Source organism: Theropithecus gelada, chromosome 19 (genome assembly GCF_003255815.1).
Source record: "Theropithecus gelada isolate Dixy chromosome 19, Tgel_1.0, whole genome shotgun sequence".
NCBI classification, from domain to species: domain Eukaryota; kingdom Metazoa; phylum Chordata; class Mammalia; order Primates; family Cercopithecidae; genus Theropithecus; species Theropithecus gelada.
This window is the reverse complement of record NC_037687.1, coordinates 37,796,518-37,808,824: the sequence shown is the minus strand read 5'-3', so window position 1 is coordinate 37,808,824 and position 12,307 is coordinate 37,796,518. Positions and strand designations below refer to the sequence as shown.

General features: G+C 54.9%; 2 protein-coding genes across 3 annotated transcripts in view; both read left to right on the top strand.

Annotated features, from left to right (window-relative positions):
- Positions 1-5,421, top strand: part of TMEM145 (transmembrane protein 145) — an 11,624-nt gene extending 6,203 nt beyond the window's left edge. Inside the window, exons 13-15 of the mRNA XM_025366234.1 lie at positions 873-993; positions 3,946-4,152; positions 5,089-5,421. Of these exons, the coding sequence (XP_025222019.1) occupies positions 873-993; positions 3,946-4,152; positions 5,089-5,169 (409 nt within the window). The 3' untranslated portion in view covers positions 5,170-5,421. The remainder of the gene's footprint in view (positions 1-872; positions 994-3,945; positions 4,153-5,088) is intronic.
- Positions 5,422-5,876: 455 nt separating this feature from the next.
- The window catches only part of MEGF8 (multiple EGF like domains 8), a 52,123-nt gene continuing 45,692 nt past the window's right edge, over positions 5,877-12,307 (top strand). For both annotated transcript variants that reach the window (XM_025366180.1, XM_025366181.1), the window contains exon 1: positions 5,877-6,798. In XM_025366180.1, coding sequence (XP_025221965.1) covers positions 6,612-6,798 — 187 coding nt within the window. In that variant the 5' untranslated portion in view covers positions 5,877-6,611. The remainder of the gene's footprint in view (positions 6,799-12,307) is intronic.

The following is a 12,307-nucleotide window of genomic DNA, read 5'->3' as shown; positions in this document are numbered from 1 at the left end:
TTTTTTTTTTTTTTTTTTTTTTTTTTTTTGAGACGGAGTCTCGCTCTGTCGCCCGGGCTGGAGTGCAGTGGCCGGATCTCAGCTCACTGCAAGCTCCGCCTCCCGGGTTCCCGCCATTCTCCTGCCTCAGCCTCCCGAGTAGCTGGGACTACAGGCGCCCGCCACCTCGCCCGGCTAATTTTTTATTTTTATTTTTTAGTAGAGACGGGGTTTCACCGTGTTAGCCAGGATGGTCTCGATCTCCTGACCTCGTGATCCGCCCGTCTCGGCCTCCCAAAGTGCTGGGATTACAGGCTTGAGCCACCGCGCCCGGCCTGCTCTTTTTTTTTTTTTGAGATGGAGTTTTGCTCTTGTTGCCCAGGCTGGAGTGCAGTGGTGCAATCTCCACTCACTGCAGCCTCTGCCTCCCGAATTCAAGTGATTCCCCTGCTTCAGCCTCCCAAATAGCTGGGATTACAGGTGCATGCCACCACACCCAGCTAATTTTGTATTTTTAGTAGAGATGGGATTTTGCCATGTTGGTCAGGCTGGTCTCGAACTCCTAACCTCAGGTGATCTGCCTGCCTCGGCCTCCCAAAGTGCTGGGATTATAGGCGTGAGCCACCGTTCCGCCCTATCTGTTGATTTCTTATTAGATGCCAGGATTTGGGGTGGTGTGGAACTGAGTTAAATTGAACCTCATTCTTGCCCCTCAGAATTTCCCAGTCCAGTCCTGCCCCATTTCAGTCTCTGGCTTCTGAAGGTCACACTGGCTTCTCTCCAGTTTGGGACCTGCCTGGGGTCTGTGTGTGTACATGGCAGGGGAGGCGGGGCTATAGGGTGGGGTGGAGGACAGGAGCAGTGTCTCTGCTGACCCAATACTCCCCCTTCAGGTTCTTTGCGGTTCCTGTCATGGCCCTGATTGCCAATTTCGGCATCCCCAAGTGGGCCCGGGAGAAGATTGTTAATGGCATCCAGCTGGGGATCCACTTGTACGCCCATGGCGTGTTCCTGGTGAGGATGGGCATCCGTGGGGGCGGAGGGGAGGACCCGAGGGCAGAAGATGCGTGAGGCTCCTACACCTGATCTGCTGGACCTCCTGTTCTGAGGTCTTGATCCATTTTCCCTTTAGTTATTCTTCCTTTATTGAGCGCCCGCTTGCTTCCTGCAGGCTCCTCTACTGTGCCCCTCAGAGTCCATTTTCTTCTTTTTTTTTTGAGACAGAATCTCACTCTGTCTCCCAGGCTGAAGTGCAATGGCTCGATCTCGGCTCCCTGCAACCTCTGCCTCCCGAGTTCAAGTGATTCTTCTGCCTCAGCCTCCCAAATAGCTGGGATTACAGGTGCCCGCCATCATGTGCGGCTAATTTTAGCAGAGATGGGGTTTCACCATGTTGGTCAGGCTGGTCTCGAACTCCTGACCTCAGGTGATCCACCTGTTTCGGCCTCCCAAAGTGCTGGGATTACAGGCCTGAGCCACCTCTTGGGGCCCATGTCCATTTTCTTCCGTTCCTCTCTCTTACCTTGTGTCCTGGCTTCTTTCCTCAACCCCCATACTCTCTCTTTGCCCTCCCTTCCCATTTCCATTCCTGACCCTGTGTCCCCAGATTCTTCCATTTCTCTTCTGTATCCCAACTGCCTTCCCCACTATCCTTGATCTCTCCACTCTCCCCCTGCCCCCGCCCACATTCTGCCATCACAGGCCATTGTTCAGGAAGAAGCAGCTGGGGTGGCACAGGGTGAAGCTTCTTTTTTTTTTTTTTTTTTTTTTTGAGACGGAGTCTCACTCTGTCACCAGGTTGGAATGCAGTGGCACAATCTTGGCTCACTGCAACCTCCGCCTCCCAGGTTCAAGTGATTCTCCTGCCTCAGCCTCCAGAGTAGCTGGGACTACAGGCGTGTGCCTGTCTAAGTTTTGTATTTTTAGGAGAGATGGGATTTCACCATGTTGGTCAGGATGGTCTCTATCTCTTGACCTCATGATCCATCCACCTCGGCCTCCCAAAGTGCTGGGATTACAGGCATGAGCCACTGCACCTGGACCCCACCACATCTGTTCTTTACCTGGGTTCACATCCTATCTGACATTCTTGGTGACAGTTCTAATAGTCATTAATTTATTCATCAGTTGTTCACTGGACACCTGTCTTGAACCAGTCTGTTTCATTCTAGGAACATCCATATGCATTTATTCCTGCCCTCTTGTTTAATTGTCAGAGCAGCTCCAGGAGAGGGTGGAAAATTGACGTTGTTCCCATTACACAGAGCAGGGAAGCTAAGGCCCAGAGAGGAGAAGTGACGTGCTAGGGCTCCGTGGCCTTTGGCGGCAGGCAAATACTTTGAATCCTGTCCTTCTCCAGCAGACCACAAGGTCTGAAATGAAGGGGAACCAGAAAGGGAAACAGGCATGACCAAGTGTCCCAGCTTCTGACTCCAGGGATCTACAACATACACTGTGTAGGGAGTGGGCCCAGCCACTAAGGGAGGGGACAGGTCCCCATCCTTTGCCTCAGAGCCTGACTTAGGTACAGACTTGCTCACCTTCCCAGGCCGGTCCATGCTGAAGCTCTGCAGGAAGTCAGAAAGGGACAGAAAGAGAAGCAACGCTGAGAACCCACCATGTGCCGGGCTCTGCACCAGTGGTTTTCATTTCCACCCTTTCATCTTTCCAAGTAGGCGCTACAATCCCTTTTCCCCACAGCGAGGCTCAGGGAGTTTAATCAACATGCCGCAGATCCCACACTCAGTGAGCTACAGATCCCACAGGCAGGATGCAGGCTCAGAACAGCAAGCGCAGTGCCCTTCCTGCTGTATCTCAGCCAGCTTCCTTCCTAAGGATGCTCACGTTAGCTCAGCACAGCTCCACCTGGGTATCCCACTGCTCATTGCTTTCAGCTCCTTGTTCATTTTTACAGCACAACCTTAGAGGAGCTGTGTTAGGCTTCTGGAATATGGCGAGGGAGTCACAACCAGTCCCTGCCCTCACGGCCTATCAGACTAACTGGTACCAGACATCGCTACATTCCACCAATATTTATTTTATTTTATTTTATTTTATTTTATTTTATTTTACTATTTTATTTTATTTTATTTTATTTTTTGAGATGGAATCTTGCTCTGGCACCCGGGCTGGAGTGCAGTGGCATGAGCTGAGCTCACTGCAACCTCTACCTCCTGGGTTCAAGCAGGGTTCTCCTGCCTCAGCCTCCAGAGTAGCTGGGATCACAGGCACACCACCACACCTGGCTAATTTTTGTATTTTTAGTAGAGACAGAGTTTCACCATGTTGGCCATGCTGGTCTGAAACTCCTGACCTCAGGTGAGCCACTCAGGTCGGCCTCCCAAAGTGCTGGGATTACAGGCGTGAGCCACTGCGCCCGGCCCACCAATATTTATTGAAGGCTTATATGTGCCGGCATGGTTCTAGAAGGTACTAGGGACTCAGTAGGGAACAGAAGAGTCTGGTTCCTGCCTCATGGAGACATTTTAGAGTCTATTAGTTGCTGTCCAGTTGAACTTTCTGTATTTATGAAGATATTCTATTATCTGCACTTTCCAATATGGGAGCTACTAACCATATGTGACTGTTGAGCACTTGAATGTGGGTAGGGCATAGTGAGTGTGTATTGGGGAGTGTGACTGACCAACATTTAAAATTTATTTTGATGAAATTTAAGCTACATGCAGCCAGTGGCTATCATACAGTGCAGGACGCTGACTCTAACCAGTCAGTGATAGCTCAGTGATCAGGGCTCTGATGGAGGAAGCACAGGTCGAGTTGTGTTGAAGGGAAAAGGTGAGGATCCAGGGCACTTTGAGAGCCCAGAGGGGGCACCTAATCCAGTGTGAATGGCTTCAGGAAGTGTGGGGGATGTCAACTGAAAGGGAATCCTTCGAACCCCAAGTTTATGGGGACAGCCTCCGGCCTGACAGTGCCTCTCACACCTGCTCCTGGCCCTGGCCTCAGATCATGACCCGCCCATCAGCGGCCAACAAGAACTTCCCGTACCACGTGCGCACGTCGCAGATCGCATCGGCTGGAGTCCCTGGACCCGGAGGGAACCAATCCGCTGACAAGGCCTTTCCGCAGCACGTCTATGGGAACGTGACGTTTATCAGCGACTCGGTGCCCAACTTCACGGAGCTCTTCTCCATCCCCCCGCCCACCACCTCCGTAAGCCCCGCAGCCCCAGCGCCCGAGGAGCTGCTGGCGCCGCCCCTGGAGTACCTGACCCCGCTCCCGGCCCCGCCGCCGCCCCCGGCGCCCGGGCGCCTGAGCCCTCCCCATGCCTTTTGCACACCCCGCGCCCCAACACCGCGCCGCGACCGTCCCCTGGCGCCCGCGCCCACCCTGCCTGACTGGGTACTGGCGCTGTTGCGCACACCCCTGCAGACGCCCTGCGCCGTGCCCCCACCGCCCGCCTTCCGCGGCTCTCCCCCAGCTCCCCGGCCGCCGCCGGAGTTCGCCCCGCGCGCCCCGACGCCGCCTTTTGAGTACCTGGCCCCGCTGCCCAGGCGCCCCGCCACCCAGTCATTCCCTGACTGACACGTGCGTCCACACCTGGGGTGGAAGGGTTCTCCGGGGGAGGGGGACGGGCCTTCGGGGCCGCATCTGCCCCGTGAGGGTCCAGGACTGCCTCTGACCCTGACCCCCCTCCCAGGCCGGGAAGCAGGTGGAGGAGACGGCGGTGGCGGCGGCGGTGGCCCCGAGGGGCCGCGTGGTGACCATGGCCGAGCCGGGCGCAGCCTCCCCCCCACTTCCCGCTCGGTTCCCCAAGGCGGCCGACCCGGGCTGGGACGGCCCGACGCCGCCCTACCAGCCGCTCGTGCCCCAGACGGCGGCGCCGCACACCGGCTTCACCGAATACTTCAGCATGCACACGGCCGGGGGCACCGCACCCCCGGTCTGAGCACCCCTGCCCGCCCCTGCCCCATGGGCCGTGACGGGGCTCCGGACCCCTGCTTTATCCCGGCCCGAGAGCTCGGCCATCCCGGGCCTTCCCGACCCTTCCTACCCCGCGCGCCCAGGTTGGGTACGCTGCGTCCCGCCCCCCCCCCCCTTTGTGCCAAACGATCCCGCGGGAGCCGCTCTCCCCGTCCCCTCCCTCAGCCCCTGCCCCGAACGGCGCCGGATTCTGGGCTCCCGCTGTTCCGTGACCTCCGGCCCCCTGGCCCCCTTCGAGACCTCTGACCCCGCTGGACTCCGGAACACCCGTGGTGACCGCCGGGACCCTGCCTGTGACTCTCCAGGACTCTGCGACCCCGGGATGGATATTGCGATGCTGGTCTCGACCCTGAAACCCTCCCTCGGATCTGTGACCTCGGATCCGTGCTCCGTCTGCCCCTATCTCCATTCCGGGATTCCGGGGGCCTTCCCTCGGGTCCCTGGCAGAAAGACATTTCCCCCTTCTTGCCAAAATAAAAAAGATTCGTTTTTATCTATAACATGGCTTCTTTTACATCTTTATGGTGTTCAGCGGCGGGGCTGAGCCAGAACTATGTCAGGCTCGGGGCCTCATTGTGTTCATCTGTGAAATGGGAATTTGGAACCGGAGGCAGAGGCCTGTATAACCTGATCTTTATGTTGCTGCAGAATCTGGGAACGTTGAAGATGATCAAACATCTAGCAGGGCCTTGCACCACTCCTTTATTTTTGCCTTCCTTTCCTCACTCAGAGGTAGAGGCGCCCTCCAGTGGCCCGTGCTTTGCTCAATCACAGGCACCCAGAGTTTGGGTTACGATCTTAGCATTGCGCATGTGTAATTTTCTCGTATCCAGGAGCATCGCTCCAGGAGGACGCTGCTGCGCATGCGGTTGGGAATAAATGGGCGGGGAATTTCCCCGGAAGTCTCCCTTTATGGAGGATTGGGGTTGGGCGCTCCGCAGTCCTCCCAGGGCCGCTCTGACCGACCGCTCTGCAACTTCTCGCCTCCTCTCCGCCGTGCCTCCCACTGCAGCTCCTCGGCTCTCGGCCCCTCGCCCTCCCACAGCGGGTCTTCCCGCGGCCGCTCTGGCCCAAGCGCCCCTCGTCTCTCTGATTTGGCCCATCCGGCTTGGGAGGGAGGCGCGGGTGGGTGAGCAAGGGGAGTGCGTCAATGGGGTCCAGGCCCGAGCCCCTGAAGACGGACTCCGCCCCCGGCACCCGCTCGCGCCCCGCCCCCGGCTGGAGGAGTCTCTCCTGGACCATCGGATCCTGGTCTGTCCCGGCCCGCAGCCTCTATGGAGGCTTCTGCCGGGCCGTAGAGCCTTTCGCCCCCTGGGGACTCACCCGTATATAAGGTCCGTTTGGCCTGCAGCAGCCCGAGTCTGTAATGCTGGACACTGTTTATGGGGTTGGCCCCCTATGGGGGCCCGTGTCTATAGGGGACCCCCAAGGTCCTTAGGGGTCGTCCCCGTCCATAGTGACTCCATATACAGGGCCTCCATCGCTCTATAGGGCCCAGCCCTCGGCTTCCAGAGCCTGTCAGCAGTGGCCGTTCCCTTCGCCAGGACTGCGTCTCCAGGACCTCCTCGGTCTATAAGGCCATGTTATGCCTATAGAGGTCGCATTTGCAGGGCCTCACGCCGGGTAGAGGGTCCTCTCCAGGTTTTTACGGCCCGTTCCCGCTCTAAGGGTCAGTACAGGAGGCGGCGATGGCCCTGGGCAAGGCTCTGGCCACGGCACTGGCTTTGGCCTTGGCCGTGTTGGGGTCGCTGTCCCCTGGGGCCCAGGCGGGGGACTGCAAGGGGCAGCGGCAGGTGTTGCGGGAGGCGCCAGGCTTCGTGACGGATGGTGCTGGCAACTACAGCGTCAATGGCAACTGCGAGTGGCTCATCGAGGGTGAGTGGGGCCGCGTGGGTCACTCACTAATTCGCTGCTAGTTCATTCATGTGTGCATTCATCCACTCACCACATTCCCAGAGCTCGGTTCTGGTCCAGGCCTTTTGCTCTAAAATGCCTGACAGCCAGGGTTGCAGCCAACCTGGGCCCTGCCCTGGAAGGCCTCCCAGTCTGGTGGGGGAGATGCACCTACACCCAGGTTTACAATTACAAGACAGGAGCATCAGTGCCGGGTCTTCTGAGTAACTGTTAAGAACTCAGGGTCTGGATCCAATCATCTGGCTTTGAATTTGGTTCTTCTACTACTTCCTTTTTTTTTTTTTTTTTTTTGAGGTGGGGGTCTCACTCTGTCACCCAGGCTGGAGTGCAATGGTACCAACACAGTTTACTTACTGCAGCCTCTACCTCCTGGGCTCAAGTGATCCTCCCACCTCAGCCTCCCAAGTAACTGAGTGTGTAGAGACAGAGTCTCACCATGTTGCCCAGACTAGTCCCGAACTCCTGGGCTCAAATGATCCTCACACCTCAGCCTCCTAAAGTGTTGGGATTGTAGGTGTGAGCCACTGTGCCTGGCTTCTTCTTATTAGTTTTGTGATTTTGAGCATGTGACTTTCTTTCTCTGAGATTCAGTTTCCTTCCCCCCACAAATGGGATAACAAGAGTACTCACCTCATAGAGTTGTTGCAATGAAATGAAAAGGGGTATTTCACGTGCCTGATGTGTGGCATATAGTAACTGTTCTATAAATGGCATTAGGATTATTGTTGTTATTTGTAAAGTACTTCAATAAAAGCATTTTTCTTCTGTCATTCATGTGCCATACATTATGTTTCCCATTGGACATAGCCCAGACTGAGACAGCTCCAGCAATCCCCGGTGACTTAGGTCTTGGAGTCTAGTCGGGGAGACAAACACACTAATAGTGAGAGCCAAGAGTGGTCTGTGATGGAGGAATCCCACAGGCCTGAGAAAGCCCAGAGAAAGTGCCTGATCTGGGGCCGGGGAGAACAGAGAGGCTTCCTGGAGGAGGAAATGTCTAAGCTGAGACCTAAAGGACCAATAGGAATCTGTCAGGAGGGGAGAAAAGGCCCCAGCCCTACCCTTCTGGACTCCCAGTCAGTGGAAGAGACAAACGCACTTCAAGGCTGTTTGTTTTCCTTTTCCACCCAATAAACTCCTATGCATGCCTCAGAACCCTGCCTCACTGGCTCTTTCTCTGTGAAGACTTGTGACTTAACCTGGGGTATAGCTGAGATCAGAGGCATCTGTAGGAGGGAGCAGAACGGCATTCCAGGCAAGAATAGCCGTGCAAAGGTAGGGAAGCAGGAGAGTGATGCTTCTGAAGAACTAGAAATCCAGTGTGTTAAAACATAGAATACTGGCAGAGCATGGTGGCTCATGCCTGTAATCCCAGCCCTTTGGGAGGCCAAGGCCAGCAGACCACCTGAAGTCAGGAGTTTCAGACCAGCCTGGTCAGCGTGGTGAAACCCCGTCTCTACTAAAAATACAAAAATTAGCTGGGTGTGATGGCGCATGCCTGTAGTCCCAGCTTCTCAGGAGGCTGAGGCACAAGAATAGCTTGAACCTGGAGGTTGCAGTGAGCTGATGTTGCTCCGCAAAGCTCTAGTCTGGGCGGCAGAGGGAGACTCCATCTTAAAAGCAAAAACCTGGAATACAAGACAACAAATGAGCCAGAGGCTGCAGAGTGGGAGGAGCCAGCAAGTGAAGGGCTTTGTGATTTTGAGCTGTATCCTGAGGGCAAACGGGTGGAAGAGAAGTTGAAAGGCAGTACCTGCAGAAGCCCAGGAAGGCCTCACAGAGTAGTGGATGTAGAAACTGGCCTCCAGACAGGGAAGGTTCTGGGCAAAGGCTGGAGGTGTGACAGGGCCTGAATCATGCAGGGCCTCCCTTGGGAGGCTGTGAAGCTTTGTCTTTGTCTGGGGGCTCTGGGGAGCTATGGAAGGGTTTTGAGCAGGGAGGGGACATGATCTGATTTATGTTTTAGAAGATCTCTCTGGCTGCTGTGTGGGCTATGGATGAAGGCATGTTTCTCGGTGTTAGCATGTTTACCTGTCCCCAGCTTGGGGGCCATTCCTGTTAAGCTAGTGGGATGAGAACAGAATAGGAAGTGTGTGTGTGTGTGTGTGTGTGTGTGTGTGTGGCAAAGGGATCTGTGTGCTGGATATAAATCACTCTCTGGCCTTAAAGAGTCCCAGACTGGCTAGGCCGGGTGTGATGGCTCACACCTGTAATCCCAGCACTTTGGGAGACCAAGGGGGGCGGATCACCTGACGTCAGGTGTTAGAGACCAGCCTGGCCAACATGAAGAAACCCCCCCTCTACTAAAACTACAAAAATTAGCCCAGCATGGTGGCGCACATCTGTGATTCCAGCTACTCAGGAGGCTGAGGCAGGAGAATTGCTTGAACCCGGGAGGCGGAGGTTGCAGCGAGCTGAGATCACGCCACTGCACTCCAGCCTGGGTGACAGAGCGAGATGCCACCTAAAAAAAAAAAGTCTCAGACTGCTTGGGAATAGTGGGGCTGGACACAGATATTCAGCCCCCAGTGTGTTCACTGAGACAGTGCTCAGGGCTGAGAAGGGAAGTGGAGGGGTTGGGTGGATGTACCTAGGGAGGAAAGAGGACTGTGCTGGAGGTCACAGAGGAGGAGCCACTGAAACAGGGTTCTGAAGCATGCGTAGGAGTTTATTGAGTGGGAAAAGGGAACAAACATCCTCTATGAAGACATGAGTGTGGCTGGAGTATCTCAGGATCCCTGTCTAGGTTTGTCTGGTCTGATGGCACTTTTGACTGGGAGGTAATGAGAGCCAGAAGCAGGGGAAGGGGGGCCTTGAATGTCACACTGAGCAGCCTGGCCTTCCCCTTGGGGTCCATGGGGAGCCACAGGAGGTTTTGAGCAGGAGTAGGGCATTGCCCTCAGGCTGGGTGGGGGGCAGACTGGAGACTTGGTGAGCTGATCTGGCAGGAGAGAATGAGTTCCTAACTAGGGCAGGGGCTTAGAGGGGTGAAGAGGTGTAGAGAGTGCAATAGATGTTTGTGGAGTTTCACTGATGAGGCTTGGGGACCAACTGGGTAGATGTTGGGGTGAGGGAGGAGTCTGGGAGACCTCCAGACCCCCCTTGATGATCTTCTGTTCTTACCAATGCCTGTCACTTCTTACCTATGAGAACCAACATCTTCCTGTATCTATTATAAAATAACCGGCCAGGTGCAGTGGCACACACCTGTAATCCTAGCACTTTGGGAATCTGAGATGGAAGGATTACTTGGAGCCCAGGAGTTAGAGACTAGCCTGGACAACATGGTAAGACACTGTCTCTACAAAAAAATTGCAAAAGATTAGCTGGGCGTGGTGGGTGATGGCATGTGCCTATAGTCCCAGCTACTGGGGAGGCGGAGGTGGGCAGATCCCTTGAGCCTAGGAGGCTGAGGTCGCAGTGAGCCGAGATTGCACTGCTATACTCCAGCCTGGGCAGCAGAGCGAGACCCTGTCTCAAGAAAAAAAAAAGATAAACAACCAACCCACTAACTTTGTATTATGTTCACACTTTACCTAGTCCTAGACTTTTTTTTTTTCTGAGACATAATCTTGCTCTGTTGCCCAGGCTGGAGCCCAGTGGCTTGATCTTGGCTCACTGAAGCTTCTGCTTCCCAGGTTCAAGTGATCCTCGTACCTTGGTTTCCTGAGTAGCTGGGATTACAGACATGTACCACCACGCCTGGCTAATTTTTGTATTTTTAGTAGAGACGGGGTTTCTCTATGTCAGCCAGGCTGGTCTCAAACTCCTGGCCTCGAATGATCTGTCCTGGGATTACAGACGTGAGCCACCACGCCTAGCCCAGTCCTAGTCCTTATAACATCTTCATGAATAAGAGGCATCCTGCTTTTGAGCAGGAGGGGTTTGAGATCAGATTTCTGTCTGGAATGGTATGGGGGTTGGGTAGAAACAGACCTTCAATTTAGGGAAGAACTTGGGGAGGCAGATGGTGAACTGGCCTCCGGCAGGCACTTAACAAAGATGTACTTGTGATTCCAGGAACAGAGCTTTATAGTGTGGTTGAGGCTGGTAAGATTCTGGGAGGTCTGGTTGTGTGGCCCTGCTGAATGGTTCTTCTGCGTTCCCCAGAGCATGGGTGGGGTCTGTGTCTGATGTTCTTGGGGGCTCTGGTCAGAGCCTGAGGGAGAGCTTCCAGCTTTAGTATTCTTTCTTTTGTGTATTTCTTCATTCCGTCATCCAGCATTTCCTGAGCCTTTGCCAAGCCTAGGTCTGGGCAATGCTGCAGAGGGAATTAGGCCCACATCCAGGCCCTGCCCTATGGGCTTTGTAGGCTGCAGGGAGACAGACCTGGGCATAGATGTTCCTGGCCCAGAGGAATGAAGGTTATAATGGGATGTGAGAACCCTGGAGAGGGGCACCTAACCCAGCTGGGGGGCATCAGGAAGAGGGCTGGTGGTGGGAAGAGATAATATGTTGCAGACAGAGGGAGAAGCTTATACAAAGGCCCAGCTCCTATTAGAGCTGTAAGCAGTGGAGTGATTTGAGACAAAGGAAGGGTCTGAACAGCAGGCTAGGGAACTGGACTTTCTGCTAGGGTGCTAGGGAGCCATGCAGGGCTTTGGGGCAGGGGAGGGATGGGGCCAGATGTTGAGTTGGGAAGATCAGAGACTCATGTCAGGGCAAGAAGGAGGCTGGGTGAATGGTTCTGGTGAGACAGGATGAGGCCAGGCAGCCAGGGCACACCGTGGCTGTAAGCTGGCAGGCTGGAGTCATCACCTCGTTGAATGTTCACTCCAGCCTTTGTGGGTGGGGGGAATTATCTCCGTTTTACAGTCATGGAAACTGAGGCTCAGAGAGCCCATGGAACTGGCCCAGGATCACCCAGCCATTGGCAGTGGTGGCTGAGTGTCTCCAGGATCTAGATAGACACACTCAGGGTCATGGGGGAAAGAACTGGCCCAGGGTCCTCCAGCTGGTCATGGGCAGAGCCAGAGTCAGAGCGAGAGCCTAGGCCTCCTAATTTCCCTCACCCAGAGGACTCCCCTGAGCTGCCTGTTCAGGAGCCTTCTCATGTGGGATGTGGAATGAGAGGGGCTTCCAGAAACAGGACTGGCAGAGAATAAGACAGTGCCAGTGTTAGGGGTAGTGGCACTCACCACGACGATATGTGGGCCTCGTTGTCAGCATTTCTTTTTTTTTTTTTGAAGCAGAGTTGCACTCTTATCGCTCAGGCTGGAGTGCAATGGTACAATCTCAGCTCACTGTAACCTCTGTCTCCCAGGTTCAAGAATTCTTGTGCCTCAGCCTCCCAGGTAGCTGGGATTACAAGCATGTGCCACCACATCCAGCTAATTTTTTGTATTTTTAGTAGAGACGGGGTTTCACCATGTTGGCCAGGCTGGTCTCGAACTCCTGACCTCAAGTGATCCACCCTCCTTGGCCTCCCAAAGTGCTGGGATTACAGGCATGAGCCACCCACCCCACTCCG